The sequence below is a fragment of the Thermobia domestica genome, chromosome 1, assembly GCF_964235325.1.
Source record: "Thermobia domestica chromosome 1, izTheDome1.hap1.1, whole genome shotgun sequence".
In the NCBI taxonomy this organism is placed as follows: domain Eukaryota; kingdom Metazoa; phylum Arthropoda; class Insecta; order Zygentoma; family Lepismatidae; genus Thermobia; species Thermobia domestica.
The window spans coordinates 337127119-337154804 of NC_137454.1; the positions used below are offsets into that span (position 1 = coordinate 337127119).

Consider the following 27686-nt stretch of genomic DNA (forward strand, 5'->3'; position numbering starts at 1 on the left):
GAGATGAATCATCATTATCATCATAGTTATTCTGCCATTATTAGCAGATCACTTGCCATATCTGAGAAGTTTCCACGCTCCACGGTCTTTCCGCTAACTTCTTCGTCTTCAGGTATGATTTTTCTGTTTTGATATCGTCCATCAATTATAGTTTTCTTCTCCACCTTCCTCTCTTGCATGCCACAATACACCCAACCACGTTCCTCATGGTGCAGTTCCTTCTTAACCAATGTCCCAATCAGTTTATTTTCCTCTTCTTAATAATTTCTGAAACTCTTCTTTTCTCCTCATCATTTCTAACATCTTCTCATTCGTTTTCCGCTCGACCCAACTAATTCTCTCCGTTCTTTCCCACACCCACCTTTTAAAGCCTTCAGTTGTTTTTCATCATTTTTACGTAACATTTATGCTCCTGTCCCGTAAAGTAGAATACTCTTTCGTTAGAAGTGAATTTGATACTGAAATACAAACTCTCGTAAAGTTATCATTATGCCATTAACAAAACTACAGTAGGCTACATAGTATGGTTAATGAATATAGTCCAAAATTATAATTAATTTTAAACATAAATTTTATTTAACTAAAATATTTCCCAAGGATAAGACATTTGTCATTTGATAGATCACATCAAACTTAATAAAATGACATTCCAAGTGGTAAATTCTAATGTTTAGTTTCCGAGAAATTCAGCAAAAGCAAATCCTGACGGCGCTAAAAGAAAGTATGTCGATCGTAATTTATATACTGTAAATGTAAAAGAAAAAGTACGCTGTTAAGTGTTCGATTGCGTCTTCTCTCAACTGTGACACACATTCTCTTAGCAATGACGCACACACACACACACACATACATGTTCCAAGCAGTTATAAATATACTATTTCTACTTGAATATTTTGCATCATTTTGGACATATTAATTTGATTTTCACGAATGCTCGATGTTTCTTTTCCAAAACTTGAAACTATGGTTTAAAAAATTTAGGGAGTAATCATAATTTCGGTATACAATAGGCGTGAATTAGACATTTTTCTTGGAAGGAGTCCAAGATTTCGGGGACGTCTAAAGCTACAAGCCACTACATCTATATAATATTGTACGGGCATTATTCTGCACGCGAAAAGATAATAAATAACTGTAAAATACTTCCACCTATATCTTCAGGGAAAAAAATATAAAACTTGATTTTTTATAGGAGAAAGAGTACAGATGAAGTGTAGGATCAAATTTTCATGCCACATCAATCATTTCACTGTTAAATAAGTATAGTTTATTCAGAAATCGTACAAATGTATGTTAAGTTACGAAGTTCTGTCCGAAACCAGTTGATCTCCGTGGTACGCTCCTGTTCTTCAATATCCACAATTTTGATTACTTCAAAAGTATAATTTAAAACGAAATATACATGTATTAAAAAATATGACACATAAATACAAGAACAGTATATTCAAAGCAATAAATTAGTAGAGCCAATTCCAGAATAACATAATTGAACAGAAATGTATAAATGGAATGCATAAACTTTAAATAACGATACTAAAAAAAGAGTAAGGAATCGTCTGGGAGGTGGCGTCTCAGGGAGAAAGTTTCTGTAAAGGAAAGAGCATTACACATGGAATATTCAGATTTTATTTCTTCGGATAACACAAAAATTACTGCCATTTTGTGTAAAATTAAGAAATTAAATGTTTTACAGTGTATAATTTTTGCAGTTATTCTGATTTCTGAGTTGCACTGTAAAAATATGGTTTTATTTTTAGATCCTTATTTACGAGATAACTTAATGATGAAGCGGGGGTTTCTAAGAAGCAAGTGTACTTTCTGGAAAATGACAAAATGGAGCTTAAAATTCCAAATTATTTGGTACGTTTAAAAACAAAGGAAAATCCCGTAATCATGAAATCATCATAGACAAATACTGGCTATTCAACTGTATTATTAACACTTAACAAAAAAATGTCAAAAGATGACAGATATAACAATCAATATGTTGAATTCAGTTGAACGAAATCATATTATTATGATTACCGCGGATGGCAAAGGATACCAACGTATATCCAAGCTCAGGAATAGAACTTTCAATCCGCCCAGCGCAGCGCCCGTGCATTGACAACTTCACCAATAACAACTTGAATGCATACAAAGCTATCCGCACACAAACGCTGTTACCATGCAAATTGTGATGAGATTCAAACAAAACAAAGCTTTATTCCAATCTCACCACAAACAACCGCAATAAAACACAATATTAGGAGTTATATTGAAAGCAATAAACTTCAGCAAACCAATATCTTATATAATCTAATATTTTTCCTTATATATTTATAACTATGCACATTATTTATCCTTCTGACAACCTGATGGTCGATATATCGACCACGACACATTTGAAACATACTAAATCACAACTACTCTACTTACTTTTGCTTCCTTCTCTACCCAATACTTAAAACGATGTTGTTTTGTTTATTACAAAGACAGTATTAACAAGTAGTAGTGACACGTGTACACCACGTGAAGAAGTTTGGTTTGTATGGCGTGATATTTTCTTATTGAAACCTAAAGTGGTAACAGATTTCTACCACTTCCGGTTTCAGAAGAGAAATGAGTAGATTAGAGATTACATATATTCTTGAGATGCTTCTTTCACTGCAGAAAACCGCTTCTCTCTGTCTATTATCGTTTTTTACTTTACATCGATTAAGTTAAAATCGGAAGTGATTGATTTCTGCCACTTCCGGTTGGAATAGAAGGTTAAGAGAGAATATTGTACCTGTTATGAGAATGCTAAATTGATTTCAAAGATTGGCTACTCTATATACCTTAACATTTTTGCCATCGTACATCGAGATTGAAACTAGATGTTGCAATAAATTTCTTTTACTTTCGGTTTTAGTAGAGAGTTAAGGGTGGTCTTGAAATATATTCTTGGGACGTTTAAGCGATTACTTTTGTTCTATTGTGATCAACGCTAAAAACCGGAAATGGTTGAATTCTGCCACTTCCGGTGGATGAATCATATCAATCAACGTAGTCAACTCGTAATTTTCAACCCTCTACAGCCTGGGCAAAATTGATGGTGATCCATGAAGCAGTTCTTGAGAATTTATGAATTTTGTATGGACACTCGGATTGAGTAAATATATGAAGGAGCAGTGACGGATCTAGCGTGGGGTCGTTGGGACCTAGCCATCCCCCAGCTGTTTGAGTGACAAAAATAATTTATGCTATTATTTACATATTTTTGAAAGTTTATAAGTAAACTCATGATGTACAGTCATGTCCAAAATGATTGTCGCATATCTATAACTGACTTGTTGTGAGAATATAATTTGATAATGATTTTGCAGGATACTTTTAATACTGTTACTATGTGTATAATTGGGAAATGTATATTTGTGATAAATTTCATAGGAAAAGAATTATAAATACGAAAATTAGAACGAGTAAAATAAAATATTAAAAAGTGGACAAAAAGAAAGTTCTTTTCGTTATATTATTCTTATTTACTGCTATTTTGACATGAAATTTGCCACATACATGTCTTTGCCAATTATACACATACTAACATTATAAGAAATACCGGGCGAAATAGTTATCAAATTATATTCATACATTATTATATTTATAGACAAACGACAATCATTTTGGACATGAGTGTACCTATCATAGTCTGGGTTCTGGCTGCCCCCCCCCCCCAGCTTTTATCTTCTAGATCCGCCACTGTGAAGGAGACTTTCGTAAACCTAACTCTTTAATTACCTACGAGCAACTAGGAGTGTATTTTTGCCCTTCGAGGTTCCAAGTAAACGTCAAGAGATATTAAATCATGGGAATAAGGGAGGACTCATTCAAACTTCATCTCCATTTTTTGGTCTGACAATTTTACATTACATTAAGCACCCACCTTGTTGTTGTGTGATGGGGAGTCATTCTGGTGCATCTAAAATTGATCATTCATGTACAATGGAACGTATAACATATTTGTGGAACGTATCTAGGTCACTTGGGTATTATCAGTGCTTATATACGTAGGTAAAATAAATGTAGAGTTATTGTACTTGATACTTACTTCCTGGTGTGTGGAGTCTCTAACACGATACCGGGCCACGAGAATTTGTTGTGAACTACATGTTCCTGAATCTGGCCCAACTTACACCAGCACTAATTTTAAAACATATACCAAAAATTAGTGCCCAATTAGTACCGACGACATATCATGTTTTAAAAAATTGTGCTGTTTCACAAACTTCAAAAAACATAAAAAGATTTGGATGGAGCTAAGGTAGGTTCACGCTAGCCCCCACCATTCAACCGCTTCAGATCAAACCCATACAAAAAGTTAGTGTTAAATTAGTGCTGACGACATCGCAAAGAAAGAAAATTAGTGTTAGTTATCTCATCATAGAAATGAAGGATCAATTGTTTTCTTTGATGATGCCGTCATTAAAGATTCTCTTGTATCTCTTGGCTTTCTGATAAGAGCACTTGTGTATGGGTTTCATCTTATACACATCGATTGAGTGGGTTGCGTGAACCTTTTTTGTTTTTTGACGTTTGTATAACAAACATTTTTTTTAACATCATAGGTCGTCGTTACTAAATGAACACTACTTTTTGACACGTGTTTTAAAATTAGTGCGTGTGTGAGTGGGGCCAGGTTCACGGACATGTGAACAACATCGTGTCCGTAAATTTTCTCAGCTTTCTCTCCATTACCCTCCCCCACATTCCCATTCCATCAGGGGCGGATTCAGGACGGACTTCTGGGGGGGCGGTGGGTTGTAATACTGCTACTTAGAGCTACTTTTAAGAACGTCAAAAAATAAACTATATATTTTATTTATATATAAAATAAAAAAAGTTTCCTCTTCTGAGGGGCGATTCCCTGCCTGGATCCGCCCCTGCCACCAATTACTTCAAAATCATTTACTTTAATTCATTCCGTTTCCCTTACTCTAAAGGGCACAGCAATGGGGCTCAAAGCTAAAAATTAATACACCATGGGATCAGTTGTACCTGTAATTAAGATTTTTTTTTTTATCATAGTCTGTATAATTACAACCCGTACAACTTATATTCATTTATTTTTGTTGATTTCAGAAAGCTGACCTAGCTATCGCAGATCTCACCATCACCTACGACCGAGAACAAGCCGTAGATTTTACTATGCCTTTCATGAATTTAGGTAAGTGAACACATGATTAAGAACATACGTACATGTATGTAGCATGTTCCGATAAAACGGGAAATATGTTCTAGTTATCCTAAATACGGAGTGATTGTTGTTTGTTATAGTTTTTCCCGATTTCACATTAAATTCGAGCATGACAAGCAAGTGAACAAACTGAGTCACTCCGGAGGTAACACCAGCTAACAGTATACTAGGTATACGTAAATGCTGCTCTGGGAAATATTTGTCTCTGACATTTCTAGTTTGAAAAGATAAAGCTCCACGAGCCAATTGCGTTGTCTGTTTATGCCTTCATCACTTAGTCCTGGTAAACTTATCAAAATATCTTTAAAACTACATAGATACAAACCTACGCAATTACAAAAAGGAATCTTAAGTCTTGCAATATTTCCACAACCCAGACAGCAGCCACGTGTGTACACCGTGATTCACCTTAACTACAAAATCAAACTGGCACAAGAGGTAATGTGGCAAGCGGGCTATGTAATACGGAGGCCGTCAATCCGTCAGTATTTACAGTCAGTTTTTAGTGACAGTGACAATGAATGCTCAACAACCTCTGATACGTGAACTATTAACTGTATGTGTTCGAACTCGGTTATGACAGTGCAGCAGCGATCCAAAATGTTTGTCATGCGAAAGGAGAACTTACAGTGAACTATAGTACAGCAACTTGTTGGATCCAGAGCGCGCAAGTTGTAAACAATGACGAAGATGGGCCAAGGTTCAACCACAGCAGGGTAAGAATCTCTGAGGTCATACGACACATCATTGACGAAAATCCATCTACTAGTACAATACGATTGTCAAATGAACTCGGTAGGTCCCAGTCCACTGTAGTGCGCCATCTATACGAACTCGGGAGAATCATCACGAATTACCGCATTGTGCCACATGAATTGACCCCGACTCAGGCCCAGAGAAGAGTGGAAATGTGCAGACAACTGCTGCAAACCCGCCTGATGTGTGTTTCCTGAAACGGATTGGCACATCCGACGAAAAGTGGGCGTTGTTTCAAAATCTGAATGTGCAAAATCAGTGGTTGCGCAAGAGTCAACTTCCAGAACCGGTAATCAAACAGGCCCCTTTCGAGCATAAAGCCATGTTCTGTGTGGGGGGCAGTACGAGAAAGTTATTCACTTCGAGTTTGTGTTGGGAAGTGCTGCAATAAGTACACACATGCCAAAGTGAAAATATTTGAAGAAGATAAAAATGAGACTGTATTATGTGGATTGTTTAAATTCAGATTATATAGTTTTAGCTGAAATGTACTAAGTATATGTTCATGGTTCTGTATTTTATAAATATGTTTTTGTTTTATCAGCTTTTAATTGAATTATAGATTGTAACAAAGTATACATTCATATTTACAATTTGGTAATGATTTGTTTTAGTGGGAAGTTATATATACAGCAAAATTTATGTCGTTAGGCCTAACTTGAAAGCCTAACATTATAAGAGAACATTGTGGCTAAAGTGTATAAAGCAGCACTCACCATAAACAAGTTTTACAGGTATAACAATGGCGCAGTCTTGGAAAAGATCGACGACTCCCAAATAAGATCTTGCGAGGATAGGTGCATAAGTAAAGTTTAGTTCGACTGTACTAAAAAAGACGTTTACTGAAAAGCTCCCAACAAACAGGAAATACTACACTAAATAAAACACTAAATAAAGTATTTATAAATCAATACAAAAGAAAATTACGTAATATTAGACAAGGTTACTACACAAACAAAATAATGACAGCAAATAACAAAACAAAAACATTGTGGAAGGTAGTTAATCAAAATACACGAAGGGAAAATAAACGTACACAAAACAATATTAGTCTTTACGTTAATCAGATACAGATCACGAATCCTGACCAAATAGCAGAAATATTTAATGATTACTTTATCGATATTGCAGATAAATTAACGAATAAGACGCAAGATAGCGAAAAGGCTATTGAACTATTAAGAAATTTTAAACCTAGGACATGCAAAACTACGTTCCTCATGCCGATAATAGAACATGAGGTATTTTATGAAATAAATAGATTAAACCCAAATAAAGCTACAAGCGACGAAATTCCAATTAAAATAATCAAGCAGAACAGCCAGAATTTAGTACCTATACTCACATACCTATTTAATGAAAGTCTCAATACAGGAAAATATCCAACAAAATTAAAAGAAGCTAAAATAAAACCAATCTTTAAACAGGGAGACAGAATATTGATACAAAATTACAGACCGATATCACTCTTACACCCAATAAATAAAATATTTGAGAAACTAATTAAAAAGAGACTAATAAATTTCTTGAACAAACAGCAGATACTATGCCATGAACAACACGGTTTTGTAACTGGAAAAAACACAACTACGGCAACATATACGCTTATAAAAAACATACTAAAAGGGCTAAATGATAAAATACTAATCTTAGGCATTTTCTATGATTTAAGCAAAGCTTTCGATCTAGTTAACCACAAAATACTCTTACGAAAACTTGAGCATTATGGCATAAGGGGGAAAGTGCTACAGCTGATGGAAACCTATTTACAGGGGAGGACGCAAGCAGTTGAAGTCTCCCACATACAAAATGGGAATGTACAAACATATTTATCAAACCCAAGACAAGTCCGCAACGGCGTGCCTCAGGGCTCAATATTAGGTCCAATCCTATTTCTACTGTATATAAATGATTTTCCTGGAATATTGAAGAATTTTGAAGTAATTTTATATGCAGATGACACAAGCGTAATTGTAGAGGGTAAAACCGTAAATGAGCTAAGGAACAACACATGTAGAGTATTGGATCAAGCCAAAAAATGGTTCGAAAGTAACTGCTTATGCATAAACAACACAAAAACAAAATACGTACTTTTTCACACAAAACAAAACACGAAAATAAAACAAACCAATAATAAATTGACCAATCTAAAACTAGATTTCACCCATGAAATTAAATTTTTAGGATTACATATAAATGAAAATCTAACTTGGGAAACCCACGTTAAATAAATAATAGTAAAATTAAATTCCAGACTTTATGCACTCAGGATACTAAAAGAAACGTTAAATACTAAAGCTTTGATCCAAGTATACTACGGGCTTATACACCCTATACTAAATTACGGCATCATTTTCTGGGGCAAATCTTCAAGCAGCAAAGCAGTCTTCATGAAACAGAAGCAAGCAATACGGATAATATTTGGTCTACACATGAGAACATCATGCAAAGAAAAATTTAAACAGCACCACATCCTTACCCTACCATCTATTTATGTATATGAAACTGCAATCTATGCAGCTAAACTGAAAGATGGAACCCAAATAAATCACGTATATAATACCAGACAACAAAATGAAAGAAGACAATATTTTACAAAACTGACATTAGTACAGGAAGGCCCAAGCCATATGGGAGTACAAATTTACAATAAGCTGCCCAGAGAAATAAAAAATGAAGAAAATATAAATGTTTTTAAAAAGAAACTCAAGAGATTCCTGGTGGATAAAGTATATTACAGCGTAGCAGATTATCTTTACAATAATGTATATTAAATAGTAGTAACATATTTCTTTTTCTAAGTGTATTTACTGTAAGAAAGAGGACTGTCTGAACCCTCCAAATGCCAAATGTATCTTGGTAAATACAAATACAAATACAAATACAAATACAAACATAGCCAAAGGTGGTATCTGAAGAATCGCACATCCTATGCAGATGTCAGAGCTGTGTGCTCGTTTGGAGCTTTGTGCTCATATTAAAGTGAGCTGTGTGCTCAGTAGAAGCTCAGCAAGAGCTTTTAGAGGAGCTGTGTGCTCAGTTGTGGCTCAAAAGGAGCTTTAGAGGAGCTAAGTGCTCAGTAGGAGCTGTGTGCTCGGTTGTGGCTCAAGGTGAGCTTTTAGAGGAGCTGTGTGATCAATTGAGGCTCAGGAGGAGCTTTGAGAGGAGCGATATGCTCAATAGGAGTTGTGTGCTCAGTTGGCGCCTTGTGCTCAGATTAAAGTGAGATTTGTGATCAGAAGGAGCTGTGTGCTCAAAAGGAGCTTAGTGCTCAGAAACATTAGGATGTCGAGATGCTTCAGAACAGGAAAGCTATGTCAGTGAGTAGGTTGCCGATCATAAAGGATGAACGAGAAGTGCAGAAGGGCTATTTACGAAGACCCGAGGAAAATGTTAGGTGTTGAAATGTTTGCGGAGACCCGGGGCAGATGTTGGGAAGTGCTGCAATAAGTACACACATGCCAAAGTGAAAATATTTGAAGAAGATAAAAATGAGACTGTATTATGTGGATTGTTTAAATTCAGATTATATAGTTTTAGCTGAGATGTACTAAGTATATGTTCATGGTTCTGTATTTTATAAATATGTTTTTGTTTTATCAGCTTTTAATTGAATTATAGATTGTAACAAAGTATACATTCATATTTACAATTTGGTAATGATTTGTTTTAGTGGGAAGTTATATATACAGCAAAATTTATGTCGTTAGGCCTAACTTGAAAGCCTAACATTATAAGAGAACGTTGTGGCTAAAGTGTATAAAGCAGCACTCACCATAAACAATTTTAACAGGTATAACAGTTTGTTTCTAAAAGTCGTAATATCAATCTCGTCCCTTATTCCTAACAGTTGAAACAGTTGTGTGCTGCACTATGCCAAAATCATTGGTGAACCGAAAGGGCGCCCTCCCGCAACAGGATAACGAAAAACCAGACTCGGTTAGAAAAACGCAACAAAATATTCAGGAACTTGATGTTATTGAACTGGTCACACCTTACATATAGTCCTAATCTTGAAGTTGAAGTTGAATTTCAGTTTAGCGTTCTTTTCAGCAGCGAGGCTATGTGAGACGTGGACCTACTGATTAACGTGGAATCCGAACCACATGAGCTCCCGCCAGTCCTAATCTTTTCCGTTCGGGTTACTACATGGTGCACTTCCTGAAACTACGATGCTTCACCAACCAGCAGGAGGTGGAAACACAATGATTAACTTCTTTGTCTATAAGGACGAGAAATTGGTAGAAAGACGGCTGCAGAGAGTCCAACACAAAGGGTTAATAAATACAAGTATGTTGTGTGCTAGAATATTGCAGTCTTACGACACAACCTTAAATTATACTCTACTGTAAGATAGCCATATGTAGAATTTGCAGAATTTCTGTAGAGCTAAAGCTTCAATTTCATTATTGCATACTAAACTAATATTCAATTTCTAAGTTAAACTTTGATAAATTTAAAATAAAAACCCCTTTATTATCTAGACAGTTACCTATTAAAATGTTAGGAAAAAGCTTGAAAAACAAAGTATTTCCTTTCACTCCACGAATTTTATAATATTATTGGTGTTTCAAAGAAAATGTATGTTCAAAACTGAGGCATACACATGGGTGCCCATAGCAGGGAGCAAGGTAGAACAACAAAGTCCAACACAAAGGGTTAATAAATACAAGTATGTTGTGTGCTACAATTGCCTCCTTGTAATTTTAGGAAAGGGATTTAGTTGTTCGAAAAAAATGTCAAAACATATTGGGCCTTATGGAGAATCATTCTGACGCGCTATTAGTACCATACTAAAGAGTTCGACTAACAGATGTTTCCTGCAATAGTGAGGCTTTTGGTATGACGCTAATCATATGTCAGAACGATTCTGCATAAGGCGGATTGGATTTATTTATTCGCTCATTACAGTATTTATATATTTACTGTAGTTAATAAGGTTACGCAATGAGCGTCGATAATAAATGAAGCGTTCAGAAGCCAAACCTATTAACTCCATTTTTTTTCAGTTCTACAAGTTTTTGACTTGTGAAAGATACATTTTTTCAGAGGGAAATCGATTAATTATAGTTTAGCAATTTGCCATTAGAATGCGTAAACGTTCCGATCACTCTCATTTAAATACATTGGGCCTTATAGAGTCGTTCTGACACGTGATTAGTGCTATACTAAAGAGTTCGACTAACATGTTTCTTGCAGTAGTCAGCCTTTAGTATGACGCTAATCATACGTCAAAACGACTCTGCATAAGGGCCATTGTATCTAAGTTGCTAAAATGCTCACTACTGAAAAATCTCGTTTGATAAGAGTCAATCAGTTTGGCATCTCAACGGCTCAAATGTTATACGGGAAATATTATGTGCATCAAGCAAGGTATGTATATACCCAACTTTGCTTCTGTGTCGGTATATTGACTCCCCTTTGGAAGAAAATCGTGTGAGTGTTTCTGGATATACAGTATATAAATTGATTGATCTTTTTGCGCTGAACAAAATTGTATGAATGAGTGTAAATCCTATGGGTAGGTTTCGAGAAAATCAACATCTTTTAATTCTTTGATTGATGTTATACATTACCCACGCCATCTGCGATGAAACTAATACTGAAATATGCATTTATCAAGCTTCGTCATCTATTAAGATAGAACTGATGTTCAGGCATACATTTACCAAGCTTCGCCATCTATTAAGATGAACTCATACTGAAGTACACATTTGCCAAGCTTCGTCATCTATTAAGATGAAACTCATACTGAAGTACACATTTACCAAGCTTCGTCATCTATTAAGATGCAACTCATACTGAAGTACACATTTACCAAGCTTCGTCATCTATTAAGATGGAACTCATACTGAAGTACACATTTATCAAGCTTCATCATCTATTTAGATGAAACTCATACTAAAGTACACATTTACCAAGCTTCGCCATCTATTTAGATGGAACTCATACTGAAGTACACATTTAACAAGCTTCGCCATCTATTAAGATGAAACTCATACTGAAGTACACATTTACCAAGCTTTGCATTATGGCACTACCAAGATAACAGTACATACTATGTTTAATAAGATATAGGCTATAATTTTGATTGACTCTGAAATTTCATTTTTTGTTGAAATTTTACATTTTTGAAAAGTAATATATATTTACGAGATCGACCTCAACAAAATCGGTAGCATGATGGTAAATTCATGTGTAAGTTTCAAGAAAGCAACAATAACACAGTTTTGTTACTCTAGAAAGTATGACTTCTTTGGCAATAATGAAGAGTTATTTTTCCTGCTAGAACAGATTGTTTATATATTTTGTACTACATCCCGTCTAGCGAACGAATGTAGGCGGCCGGTTTTGTAGCTAAAATGTAAATAGCAGTGTTACCAACCGGTTTACTTGTAATGAATCTATCAGAGTTCTGTTTGTCCTGTTAATAATAAACAATTTTATGCATATGTTCAGGTTTTGTTGTGGTGGCTTAGAACCATCTCTTGAAACTATAAATGGCACATTTTAATGCTTAGATTTGAAATTGGTTAAAGAAAATGTCCTTTAATCATAACTGGTTAAAGACAATTTCCTTTATCTTTGAATTCCATATGTGGTTAACAATACAGGACTTTTCAGAAAGAGACGGAAAAGGAAGGCGGTGAGGGCAAGATTTATTATACAAGACCGTATATCTAATTCGCTTTAGCTATAGACATCTTGTGCTTTAAGGCTAAAGTCATTCCTTCCAAGTCAATCGTCAAATGTCATTAAAATGGTGCTCAATAGAATAACGTGTTAGCATTATGTCTCACAGACATAAATTTAACGCTAGTTTCCCGTTTCAGAATTATACTGTGTGTGAAAACAGTTAGTAGAATTATTTATTTGTCGCTTGACTACTAGAACCAGAGATATATTTAAAGTGAGGCCAGAGAAAATTTCTATCCTCAAAAATAAAACTTGTAAACTTATTATATGCTGAAACAATTATACGTTTATACCACCATTCACACATGTTTTATCAAATACTTACATTCCAACACTATCAAAGGGCTGGATTTTGATAATCCTAAAAGAAATATGTACTGTAATCAGATTTTACAAGTTAATCCGGAAAGGCGTTATTCAATCCCATAATCCTTCAGAAAATGCATAGAAAACTTTTTAATCACCTTTTCTCTACAAAGGGTTCAGATTCCTTAAAATAAATTACTTTTTTTTAAAAGTTTAACATCTCATGATTATGTCTTTTTTGGCTAAAGAGACAGATGATTAATGAAAGTGAAGGAATGTAAAATTAAAATTTTTGTGTTCTCCCTCCGGGAATCGAAACTGGAACCACATGCAAGAAAGGAAAATGGGCTAGTCAGTGGAAAGGACTTTCACATTCCTGAAGTGAAAACGTATCTGAATTCTCTCCTGGCTGAAACTTGAAAAAATAATTTATGTGTATCCGATAAACATACATTTAAGTCACATCGTGAAGTTTGTTGAGCCATAGCCTTAAATTGATTTAAGCATACAGTTACAAGATATCATGCAAGTCTTTAAACTATCAACCCCAAGTTAGTATGTTAGTCATTGACAACGTCGTTCCTGTCTGTTGAAGGTTACTTCTGTTTTTATAATAAAATCGAATAAAAAAAACTGACCAATGTTCATTCAAGCTGCTTAATGCACGTTAGAAGTTCACTGAATTATCGATTATGCTATGTTATTCCTGCATTGGAAATATTCATGCATCTATTGCTATCAACAACATGTCTCCATTACTTCAGGAATGGTAAACCAGTTGAACATTCAGAAAGAAACACAACTATTCTGTAATTTATGGCATATTTTATTAAATGCAAACAGATTAGGCTACTTATAACATCTAACCTGCAACTTTGAAAAAACTGTTGGATATACTGGAGCAGTGACACTCTCTGCTTCCTTGTCCCAACACGGTCCCCCAGTAATTGAGGTAAACATTACACGAGCACCCCCAGCCAAAATCAGCACTGCTATCCTGGTCATGTAATACATATGCAAAACAATTCACCATGAATTACCAGAAGGTGATACACACACATTTTTAACTGTGACACATACTATTTGTAATAATTTCATCCTATATATAGTTCCGATTCGCTAATCATTACTTCAAAACTATTTGTTGCTTATTTCCAGGTATCAGCATATTATACAGGAAGCCCATAAAACAACCCCCAAATTTATTCTCTTTTCTGTCTCCATTATCGTTGGATGTATGGATTTATATGGCAACCGCGTATCTGGGAGTCTCTGTTCTTTTATTCATTTTAGCCAGGTAAGTGTTGCAAGCTAAACCTAATTTCCACCATACGGACGTATAAAAATGTCAGGTAAAGTTTGGTATGTGGTAGTTTATTTTAAGAAAGAGACAACTAGAATTATTGTAGTTCGAGTGTTTTCGTGTTCCGTTTCCAAAACTTTAGTTTTTTCGAGACTCTTTGACATTTCTTTGATTAGATTTACTACTGGTTAGGGTTCCTGTATATCTGCTATTCCAAACTGAAACACTTTGAAAGGATTTTCGATGTTTCCATTGATAGAAAGTATCTAACGAGCACTAAATCCATTTTAGTTTCATTTCTGCTGCATGTGTCACTAATGGTGCTTAGGAAAGTGACACGCATCTTAAATACAAAAATTACAATTCAACCATACACACCTACCGTGGCGTGGCGCACTCTATCAATATTCAAATGTATCCATAATTTTTATTAGGCAAAACAGGTTTTTAGAAAAAAACGGTAACTGGTTTCTAAACCAGGGGTGCCCACAAGGGGGGGCTATGACGCAAACTGCGTCATTGAAATATTTGGGGGGGTTAAAATCTATATAAATATGTTTGATGAGGGGGGTAAAATTAATCGAAAAGAAGATTTTGTTCATGGAAGAAGACCTACGGATAGACAATTGGGGGGTGCGTCATAGACATAGGGGGGTGGGCACCACTGTCTAAACAAACTGAAAACTCACATTTCAGTTTTCCCAAAAAAAAACCGTTCGGTTTTCACAGAAACCGTTTTGATAGAAAACAGAATCCTGTTTTTGATAGAAATCCAAATCTGTTTTAAAACTAAAATCGTTTTTAATAGAAAACCGAAACTTTTTTTGATATAAAACCGAACAGGTTTTGAAAACTCTGTTTTTAAAAGTTTCCAGAAAACTTGTTTATGTGCCTACCACAAAATTTTATCCCGCTGAAACAGTACGTAATACGAAAAATATTACCATGAAGATAGAACAAATAGAAATGGGCGATAAAAACATTGAAAACCAGAATAAAATGTAAAGTGGTAGAATTTTTGGATAAGAACCTTAAAACCGGGACCGTTCCAATTAAAATGGGGCTATAATACTATATCAAAGTATTCTATAGGTCTATAAGGAGGTGGTACCGGAACATAACTGGAATTGCAATACATCATGGAAAATTTTGTACAACGTGATCTAAATATCGCCCACATCATAACAAACTGGTACATTTTATTGGTTTGTAAATGGTAGGAGACAAGTACTTCTTTTTTGCATTCTTTATACGATGGTATAGGCCTACGAACAAAAACCATTTCATGTTTAACAAATACAGTGAAAAAATAGACTGTTAAAAAACACAGGCTATTTATTAAAACAACGAACTATTCTCGCTTTACTAATTTTGTCAAACATAACATGGAATTCATTTCTTAATACGATCAACCTGAAAGTAAAAGATCGGCTATATCTGCTGAAAAGAATATCGAACACAACATGAGGTAACCAGAGTGGCATTATGCTATACACGCGCAAGGCATCTATACTTTCAATTCTTCATATTAACATACAGAATGGATCTGCGCTAGTGACAAATTTTGTAATCGATTGGTGTTACTCTGATTACACTAATTTGAATAGTCTTACCTGATTCCTAAACGGTAGGGTATAGAATGAAACTTCAATACATAATATGAAAGAAATTAGGGAAAAGTGCAAAAATTCTCGTCACTTAGCTTACAAGCAATGTACAGAACAAGGCAGAATCAGATCCGACTCAAACTTCGCCCAGAGGACACAGAATACAAAAGAAGCAGAAAATTCCAAATTGAGCTGCCCCCGTCCAGAAACGCCGGAGATATGCTCCGCAACATAACGCACCAGTGACAATATGATATAAAGTAAAGGTTCCAAGATAACCGTTTATGCCGCAAAGGACAGGGAACGCCGTGATGGTACCAAGATATCTGATAAGCTACAACATTGACTTGGCGGTCATCTTGGAAGCCGCTATCGTAGAGATGTCTTAAGTTATTGAAACAGGAAGGGTGTATGTGAAATATCAATATGGGGTAGAATTGAAAACTAAAACCAATGTTCCAACCTTTGATAATGTATCGAGCATGATATGGACATGAATAAGAATTAATGCTAGCAGAGGATGGAAAACAACTGAAGGTATGTTCTTAACGCAATCAAACAAAAACGGAATTCGGTACACATGCATGACGCGACAAAGAAACACATACACATAGAGAGAAATAAATCCGTGTTAGTCGGAATGCTACATAGACACACACATTATATATATTATATATACCCCTGTTTATTTCAAGAGCGACAACTCAAAATTCCTAACTTTTCAGGAGAAGCGTTTGAAAGTTTTGAAACGCAATGAAAACAAATGGGCGGAAAAATGACACAATGTGCTCTCTAGTGCTCAGTTTTGGAAGCATATCTGTGAAACTTTTACCACAGATAGACATCAAGATCATTGGTTTTCGTTTTGCATTTTACCTTACATTGATATGTCACACACCCCGATTCCCATTTGAATACCTTACGCCATATCCAAGATCACGGCTTTCAAGATGACCGCCAAGTTAGTCTTATAGCATATCAGATATCTTGATATCATCTCGGTGCTCCCCGGTCCTTTCCGTTTTCGACATAAACGGGTATCTTGGGACGTTTACATTATATCATATTGTCGCATGGTGCGTTATGTTGCGGAGCATATCTCAGCGGATGGGGACACCTATTCTGTGTCCTCTGGGCGAAGTTTGAGTCAGATCTGATAATGCCTTGTTCTGTACAGGGTCAGCAAGAGAAGGTCTCTGACAGCTCGGAGTAACGTTGCCACTACTCACATGTCAAGGCTTTTTTCGGTGCATCTAGAGTGGTAATTTAATTAATGGTTCTAGACAGAGTGACCGTGGTTGGTAAGAGTAGTACTAAAGTAGGGGTTGCATTGTCTCTCCGCATGTGGTAAGAAACATCAGAGACCATCTCTTGTTGGCCCTGCTATAGTATCCACTATTGCAAAATGGAATTCATCTCGCAAAAGAGAATGACAATTTACCAGTCTCTATATATCACTACAATATCTACATATATTAAACTTCTCACAATCAGCTCACACATTATACTTACTTACATATTCATGCTGAAAAAAGCATTCCTTAACATATATTTATTTACTCACCATTTCATATGCTATGTTTACCAAATTAACAGGACATGCATATGCCATTAATACAAATAAACATACTTACACTCTCCAAATTTATTACACTTTCAAATGCTATTTCTAATTACATTTAGATGTAGTCCTGAACTTCATTATCTTATAAGCGTTGGTACCGTACTTACAGTGTTTCATACATCTGTTCTTAATATTATCTCACAGAGATCCATACTTATTTGTTCAGGTTATGCAAGTTTTTAATTGGATAAAAGAAATGGAAGTGCATAATAAATTATTGTTCAGCCAATCCAAAACAGACATAGAAATCAAATACGTAAATAGATCAGTATTTAAAATCAGTAAGCATTATGCAGAGTCGTTTTGAAGTATGATTAGCCTCATACTAAAGGCCTGGGTACTGCAGGAAACATATGTTAGTCGTACTCTTTAGTATGGCACTAACCACGCGTCAGAACGACTCTGCATAAGGCCTATGATGTCTAATTTCATCAGTCTTTAAAAACTAGACAAAAATTTAAAATGTAGCTACAATTTTACTTCATCTTGATAATGAATCATTGTTCTGTGTACCTAGGCACGAAACAAATAAATTTTGTTCAAGAATAATCTATTTTTCAATTTTTGTACACGTCTCTATTTTTCTACGTAATCTCCTTTCCGGTTTAAATATTTATCGTAACGAACAACGAGTTTTAGATGCCTGTCTCTAAAACTTCGGCACCTGTAGTGATAAACATTTATTCCGGTCGCTTTCACTCCTTCATATGTGCCTAAACGCTTGCCAACCAGGGAAGTCTTCAGACGACAGAAGAGTTGGTAATCGCTAGACGCAAGATCTGGACTGTATGGTGTATAATCAAATTTCTCCCAGTCAAAATATTTGATCAGAGTTTGAGTTTCTTCTCATGGACGTTTTCTCAATCTTCCTTCGACAACCTGATCCATTTTTGTACTTTTCTGTCACTCATTGCATTGTCACCATACACCAGACATATATATCTGGCCATTAATATTAGCAGCTGCCATGTTTTCGCTGTTAGGATCTAGATGAATGAACTATTTTACTGTAGGCAAGCCGCTCGATTATCATTAAACATTTTAACCCCACACTACGAATCGTACTGATTGATGCTGTGATTTCGAATGACGTTTGATTGTATGCAAGGAATGCTGGCAGTCTGTGCGCTCATGCGTACTCATTCTCAACGGCACGAGCAATTTCAAGTGATGTTCACAAATGTACACTCATGTCCAAAATGATTGTCGCATATCTATAACTGTCTTCTTGTAAGAATATAATTTGAGAATGATTTTTTAGGGTATTTTTAATACTAAAACTATGTTTATAATCGGGAAATGCATATTTGTGGTAAATTTCATAGGAAAAGAATAATAAATACGAAAATTATAATAGTAAAATAAAATGTTGCTAAATGAATAAGAAAATTTTATTTTCGTTTTATTCTTCTTATTTACTGCTCTTTTCACATGAAATTTGCCACATACATGTCTTTGCCGATTATACACATACTAACATTATAAGAAATACCGGACGAATTAGTTATCAACTTATATCCCTAGAAAAAATATTTATAGACATGCGACAATAATTTTGGATATGAGTGTACGTTACTTAAAACTAATAATTCTCATATATAAATTTGACAAAGATTTAAAACATAGCACTTTTCCTCTTATCATTACATTTCTTAAGATAGCGGATGGAACTCGAAGAGGTTACTCATAAATGCTATAATTTAAGTGTTATTTTAGGTTTGTTGCTTGATTTCTTTACGAAAGCGTCTTGTAAAACCCGGACAAATTTCTTTTTAGAGCGGGGCACCGCGGTGGCTCAGTGTTAGAGCGTTCACTTCTGGTGCTTGGGGTCCCGGTTTCGATCCAGTTCCCGCCAAGTGAACATTTGTGGTGGACAAACACCGTGTGCGTGGGTTTCCCCGGGGTTCTCCCACTTTCTTCATTCCACCATTTCATTCATTACTAATCATCACCATCTCCTTTAGCCTAACCGACATAACCGTGGAACGTAAAACTTAAAGACTTCATTTCATTTCATTTTCATTTTAAGGAAAATGAACTATGAACTATAAGGAACTATGGATGTATGGTATATTATAGCAATTCATAAATTGATAAAATGGTACAACATTCTGACCAAAGAATTTAATTTTCTTACTAATATTTGGATATTAAATTTACTCTTTCTGATTAAATTTACATGAAATAAGTCATCTTTATCCAATATATGTGCCGGACTTGCTGTTCTAAAACTAACTACAGACTATCAGTAATGGTTGTAACATTTATATTACCAAGATAAACTATTCTGGACAGTTAGTTACATATTTGCCTTAAGTTCGTCAAAATAGGACTGTTGACCAGCTTAAGATGTAATTTACTCCAAATGTTCAATGATAACTCACAGAATAAAATACATTTAAACTTATGTATTTTCGAATATTTTTCAACATTTATCTTATATTTTCACAAAATGTCTTCTTTATAAATTGAATCTACATCCATTCATAATTGTAACGTGCCTCTAAGTGCTCCGTCCTGGGCCGCTGGTTATAAAAACCATGACAATTTTCGGTTTACGGGATTCGTAATTTCAATGAATAATGGACATATTTGTAAGTTAACATTTGAATATTTTCGTGTAATACTTATCGGGTTTCATTCTAAATTTATAGTAAATTTTTAACTAGAACTAGCTCAAATACTTCCAAAAAACAGCTGTTATCCTCCAAATTAAAATTGTGAAAACTAGGTAATATGGATAATTGAAAATAACTGATTTTCTAACTCGATAAATTTTATAATAAATTTTGTGGAAAATTAAATATGCAATACAGAAATATTTTCAACAAAATATAACAAAATTAAAGCTATATTGAAAATTTAGAATATTTATCAAAATTTAATTTGCTTTATAAAGCTAGGTTGAATGGTACTGTGATTCTTAACAACAAGAATTACCCCTTAATACAACTTTCGATAATGAATCTAATTAAATATAATACCACCTAAATGATATCCATCCAATAAGAAATCTATATTTGATCTGTAGGAAATATAACATTATAAAGAGAATATTTTATAATCAAAAATAACACTCACTCAATTAATTAAGTATTGATCAACCATCGTTCACCTTCGGGAAGAGTTTCTTCTATCCGCCTCTTAAAACCCGAATATAACTTCACACCAAAAGTAGAAATTTTCGAAAATTCATACAAATAAATTGGTTGATTTTTTAATAACTTTATCAATTTCACAATATTCTCGATTTTGAGCACTATAATTTTTCAAACTATACAATTTTCATGAAGACCGTTATAGATTCACAATTCAAGTAGAGATTAACCTTGCCCAGTTCGATATATCGTTTCGAATGGCTGCACAGGCTACCGGCAGCTCATTCGAACGTATGTGGTTCAGAAATTTCCACTAGAGGCGCTCGAGTACCTTATAGTTCAGGAACTGAAAGCATAACCTTCTAGGATAACAATGACCATATTAACTTTTTTTCATAGTGTGATAAAGCATCACATGTAACATAATGGCGTCTTTACATATTATGTCTTAACTGCATAGAAAAATCTATTTGACCACAAAATTTAGCAACGTAAGTGTACAGTTCTGGCCATAAAAGAAAATGATATCTTCGGTACGGGACCATTATCCATAACAATATTTACATATTTATACATCGTTACATGGCAAGTAAGGAGATGTAGTATAATTAACTCACAACATTTAAGTGTTGCAACATATGGGTGTGTCCATTATGTTGATAACTATCTATACATTGTTGGATTATACGCGATTAGTATTATAATAAGAATTATTTAAAAAATGTAAATTGTATTTATTTAAATCTACGATATAAGTTTTGTTTATTTGAATCTCATACGTGAAAAATTTAAATCTTAGTTCTGAATTTGAGAATATCTGTTTCAGTAGTTTTTTGTTTTTTGTTTTTACCAGAGTAGGCCCTATATATTTATTTATTCAAATTAAAATAAGTCGTAACAATTTCAATAACTTAACGTTATCTTCACCAAACATTAACTAACAGAAATATCTTCATAGTAACATTGATACTGTTAATTAATACTGTTACATAATTTTAATTATCTAATTTTATATTTTTATTTTTTCTAAGATATTAATTTATTTTAAAAACTTTTTTGATCCGTACATTTGTATCTGCATTATATGAACCACGCACAATTAATATGGAAGAGCAAAATTCAATTGACCTTCACACTTCAAAACACACATAAAATATTGCTTAGCAATGTTCATTCCAATAACAAATATTAAATAAATGATAAGACATTTTGATTTAATATATGATCGACTTAAAACTAATTCATAATGATCATAAGCTCTTAACAGAATTAATGGGAGAACAAATACTACTAAGAGAAGACGAAATTGTGGCAAAATAATAAGAAATGCTTAAAAAACAAGAAATGATGGAACAAGAAATATAAACATTAGAATCAAATTGGGATAGTAAACGTGAAAATGAAAATGTATTTTTCAATGACAATGACAGTTTTGATGAGCTTAATTCTTAAGTGCATATTGGGGGTTTAAAATATCTTTGAGTCGTTGGTACTCAGAAATCAAATTGTTACTTTCTTCCTTATAAAAGAAAGATCTCCTCTAATACTCTTCCGGTGGGTAACGTACCCAAAATGCCTGACACGTTCCCACGTTGAACTGCGATACTGATCCGTTGAATAAGGAAAGATTTAGATCGTTTATCTCCCTATATAAGTGAAAAGTAGTTATATTTCATTTCATCCTAAAATTTCTATAGTAAATCCAATTTGATAAGGAAAAGTAGAGTTTAGCTATGACCTTAATTACCTATTAAATGTGCTCAAACGTTTATATTATATTTTTCAATCGAGATATGCTTTCAATGCAAATTTGAACATAAACTTGTCTACAAATGAACTGTCAATATCATATATATTTTAACATACAATGAAATAAAATGAAATAATCTCATGTGTATTATGTTCACCATGTCCAGTTGGATATGGAAATTCTCTGTTGATGTAAGGAGTCATCTTGTAGGTACTTGATGATAACATATTAATTAATATTAAACCATTCTACTGCATAGATCAAGAGGATTTTTTTCCTATGTACTTCAAAGCCATATCCATTAGCTAATTAATTACGCATCATATGTTAATTGCGCAGTAGTATTGATTGAAGTTGCCTGTTTAAATTCCACCCAAGAGAGCACAAAATCTATCCAATTGAGGTCACAAACCATTGATTCATATTTTACATAATATGGATCCGTAATAATAATTTTGGAAACAAAACAAAACAAAACAAACACTGAAAAATTATATGGATACAACTTGTGATTTTCCAGACGATTTTTCTCTGCCATACTGTGTTGCCAGATCCTCAAATTAAAATATGCGTAGGCAAATGGGGAAATTGTCGTATATTGAATAGAATTTCCGATCGCAATAATTTAACAAGTAGCAGTCTCAAAACGTAGACCACGTGAAGGAGTTTGGTTTGCTTTTCGCTAAACCAAACTCGTTAAGAAGGTAAATTTTAACAAACTTAGGCTTTAAGGTAGCATTTTTCCTAGAATTAAGTGATCTATAGTTTAAGATGAATGAATAGTTGAAAATAGAAGTTTAATATGAATGAATAGTTGAAAATAGAAGTTTAAGATGAATGAATAATTAAAAATAGAAGTTTAAGATGGATGAATAGTTGAAAATAGAAGTTTAATATGAATGAATAGTTGAAAATAGAAGTTTAAGATGAATGAATAGTTGAAAATAGAAGTTTAAGATGAATGAATAATTAAAAATAGAAGTTTAAGATGAATGAATAGTTGAAAATAGAAGTTTAATATGAATGAATAGTTGAAAATAGAAGTTTAAGATGAATGAATAGTTGAAAATAGAAGTTTAAGATGAATGAATAATTAAAAATAGAAGTTTAAGATGAATGAATAGTTGAAAATAGAAGTTTAAGATGAATGAATAGTTGAAAATAGAAGTTTAATATGAATGAATAGTTGAAAATAGAAGTTTAAGATGAATGAATAATTAAAAATAGAAGTTTAAGATGAATGAATAGTTGAAAATAGAAGTTTAAGATGAATAAATAGTTGAAAATAGAAGTTTAAGATGAATGAATAGTTGAAAATAGAAGTTTAAGATGAATGAATAGTTGAAAATAGAAATTTAAGATGAATGAATAGTTGAAAATAGAAGTTTAATATGAATGAATAGTTGAAATAGAAGTTTAAGATGAATGAGTAATTGAAAATAGAAGTTCAATATGAATGAATAGTTGAAAAAATAGAAGTTTAAGATGAATGAGTAATTGAAAATAGAAGTTTAAGATGAACGAATAGTTGAAAATAGAAGTTTAAGATGAATGAAAGGTTGAAAATAGAAGTTTAAGATGAATGAATAGTTGAAAATAGAAGTTTAAGATGAATGAATAATTAAAAATAGAAGTTTAAGATGAATGAATAGTTGAAAATAGAAGTTTAAGATGAATGAATAGTTGAAAATAGAAGTTTAAGATGAATGAATAGTTGAAAATAGAAGTTTAATATGAATGAATAGTTGAAAATAGAAGTTTAAGATGAATGAGTAATTGAAAATAGAAGTTTAAGACGAATGAATATTTGAAAATAGAAGTTTAATATGAATGAATAGTTGAAAAAATAGAAGTTTAAGATGAATGAGTAATTGAAAATAGAAGTTTAAGATGAATGAATAGTTGAAAATAGAAGTTTAAGATGAATGAGTAATTGAAAATAGAAGTTTAAGATGAATGAATAGTTGAAAATAGAAGTTTAAGATGAATGAGTAATTGAAAATAGAAGTTTAAGATGAATGAATAGTTGAAAATAGAAGTTTAATATGAATGAATATTTGAAGTTGAATTATTGAAAATATAAGATTTATGAATAGTTGGAAATAGAAAATACTTAAGTCTTTAGATTTGTCGAGTAGAATGACATTTAGTTATATTTTAGCTATATATTCCACCTATAGATTAGTAAGTTGTATCCTGATTATTATATTAACCTGTTAGTATGAACAACACTGCAGGTAATCTAACAAGCAAGGGTGATATTTATTATTACTCCCATAGAAATACATTGGGAATCGAGGGAGACGGATGATTAAGGCAAGTGAATGATTATGGGAGAATTGGTGGAGTGAGAATGTAGGAGGATACATGGAAAAATCGCGGGAAACATGTATTATTGAAGAGTTTGGTCTATCAAAAACTCATTTATAAACAGGATTGTTTGATTTAAATCAAAGTGATTTAAATCATGATTTAAATTGAGATTTAAGTCGCAAGATTTTTTTTAAAAAAAAATCAATAATTAAAATCAAATTTATTTGTTTTTAAACTGAAAAAAAATGTAGTACTTTTGAGCATTCTGAAACTCTAATTGAATTTAAATCTAATATTCGTATATTAATCCGTACTGTGAAGAGGTAGTGATGACAGTTAATTGGATAATCAGAAGAAGAAATGTTGTTAGTAGATTACTTTGTTTATGTGTAGTGATGAAAGTTAGTTTATGATTCAAGTAAGATACACACTGAGCTATTAAGATAAGATTACCGTGTTTCTGGGAATGGCATGTTATTGATCATTAAATAATGTGACGAATTATAATTACTAATCGTGTTAGCTTGCTTATAAGTAGATAGCTGTCAGAAGATACCATATAAGGAATCTAAAATTAACATTTAGCCAACCTTGCCATTGTTGCTCTGTTTATTAGTTCGTAGCTCATGTATTTTAAGATTACATCAAGTAGGATGCAAGCTTAAACCAAATATTTTTTTAAGATTAAAATTCCTGGGCCGAGAATTTTGAAAATGTAGAATTCACTGTTAAATGACAATGGAGAATTTAGAATTCTATATGTACAATTTTTAGTTCAGAATTGTACATACCATGTTTGGTAATATATACCACAGACATTTTTTTTACCATAACTGCAAAATTATTAATAAGAACATTGAAAAATATATTTTTAACAAGTGACATTCTTGATTAGAAACTAAAAGCTGTTCATTTATGGCAGTGTCTAGTCCTGCACTAAACTTCCTTCTACTAGCTACTAAGCCATCTAACATAGTGTTGTATTATGTTGGTCATACCAGTGTACATAACTTAAAATAATTTATTTATATATGTATACCATATAAAACATAGTAACAAAAGAAACACTGACCAAAGCTTCAACACAAACACTTTGTTTTAAACTATGAAGTGTTACAGTTTCGGATATCTAACATATCCTTCATCAGACGCTGTAGAACATAAAGGAAGAAAGAGACATGTACATGTGATATATATACACAGATGGTGATCAGAAAAATGAAAACACCTGTAGTTGGCAACACGTCAGATGTATGGGTTGGCAGTGGTCTCGTGGCGCCCGCGGCGCCGGACCGCTGGTGGTGGTGTGTTAGGTCGGTCTCCATACTACGTCAGGCGCAGTGGAACAGCAGTGTCCAGTGGCTGCAGCAGACGGAGGTAGTGTAAAATGGGAGACCTCTTAGATTTTCAAACAGGGCAAATTGTTGGTGCGCGGTTATGTGGAGTGAGTGTGACGACAGTGGCTACTGTGTTAGGTGTGTCGCGTGGGACAGTGTCGAAGGTGATGACGGCCTACACAACACACGGGTAAACCACATCGGGGAAGCGGAACAATGGTCGAAAGAAAATCATGAGTGACAGGTCACGCCGGGTATTAAAGCGCATTGTCACACAGAACCGTCGTGCCACTTCGGAGCAAGTGACGGAGGAACTCAATCAGCACCTCCCCCACCCTGTTTCGACAATCACAGTCCGCCGCGAATTACATGACCTGAAATTACGGGGTTGTGTTGCACGGGACAAACCGCTCATCAGAGACCATAACGCTTTCGCACGCCGCAAATGGTGCCGCGACCATGCAACTTGAACCGTTGAGGACTGGAAACGTGTGATATGGTCGGATGAGTCATCCTTCACCCTATTCCTAACCACGGGCAGTGTTTATGTGTGGAGAACGCCCAAAGAAGCTTATGATCTGCAGTGTCTCTGCCCAACTGTGAAACATGGCGGCGGCTCAGTGATGCTGTGGGCCGCCATATCATGGTTTTCATTGGGTCCTGTGGTCACACTTAGCGGACGAATCACTGCCAACGATTATGTCCCAATTTTAGGAGACCACTTGCATCCTATGGTCCGGATGTTTTTCCCGGACAATGACGCCATCTTCCAGGATGATAATGCACCCATTCACACAGCTGGCGTTGTTGCAGCGTGGTTTGAGGAATATCGGGATGAAGTTCAACACCTTCCCTGGCCCGCCCAATCCCCAGATCTTAACATAATTGAACATCTGTGGTCCGTCTTGGAAACACGACTCCGGCGACGATTTCCACCTCCATCCTCTCTCACAGAACTGGCCGATGCCCTGCACGAGGAATGGTGTAAAATTCCACTTACCTCCATCCCATGTCACATCAAGGCTGTTCTGAAGGCGAAAGATGGCCCGACACCATATTAATCTGGTAAGTTGCAATTTCGTTCAGGTATTTCCATTTTTCAAGTCAAGTCAAGTCAAGTCAAGTACTGTCATTTTCCTTTTCTATTGAGAAGGAAGGATATCTAGCTTTTAGCTACTTTATCCAAGGTAGTGTTGATTTTGTGTGTGTGGTTTAACAAGTCTGCTTATAATGGCACAGTGTTTTTTTTTTTTTTGTGTGTGTGTGTGTAGGGATTAGGTGTGATTGGGTAGGTTAAGTTGGGAAGGAGGCAATATACCGATTCTTCTGCTCTTCTGTGTAGATCGTGAAATTGTTGTCTCGCCGCATCCACGGAGTCCGCACCAGTCCGAGATCCGACATTGAGTCAAAAACTTGTTGAGATGTTGATTATGTTGTGTTTTTATTCGTTTATGCGATCAAAATAATAATTAGTTAATGCTTGAAGTATTGTTGTTGGATTTGGGTGATATTGCTGATCTTCAGCCATGTAATGTTTTTGATAGAAATCCTTTTTTCTTAGTTTTTCAATGTATTTGAAATTTAAGTTGTTTATTGTGATTTCTATGGGTAGTAATTCTGCTTGTTCATAAATGTTGTCTATATTTCCTTCTATTTGCAATATTCGTCTGAGCCAAAAACG

The 27686-nt window shown here is 34.1% G+C and overlaps 1 protein-coding gene across 4 annotated transcripts in view; it reads left to right on the forward strand.

Annotated features, from left to right (window-relative positions):
• KaiR1D (Kainate-type ionotropic glutamate receptor subunit 1D) overlaps positions 1–27686 on the forward strand; it is a 700763-nt gene that overhangs the window by 612457 nt on the left and 60620 nt on the right. For all 4 annotated transcript variants that reach the window (XM_081729531.1, XM_081729522.1, XM_081729548.1 and 1 more), the window contains exons 11-12: positions 5101–5185; positions 14132–14270. In XM_081729531.1, coding sequence (XP_081585657.1) covers positions 5101–5185; positions 14132–14270 — 224 coding nt within the window. The remainder of the gene's footprint in view (positions 1–5100; positions 5186–14131; positions 14271–27686) is intronic.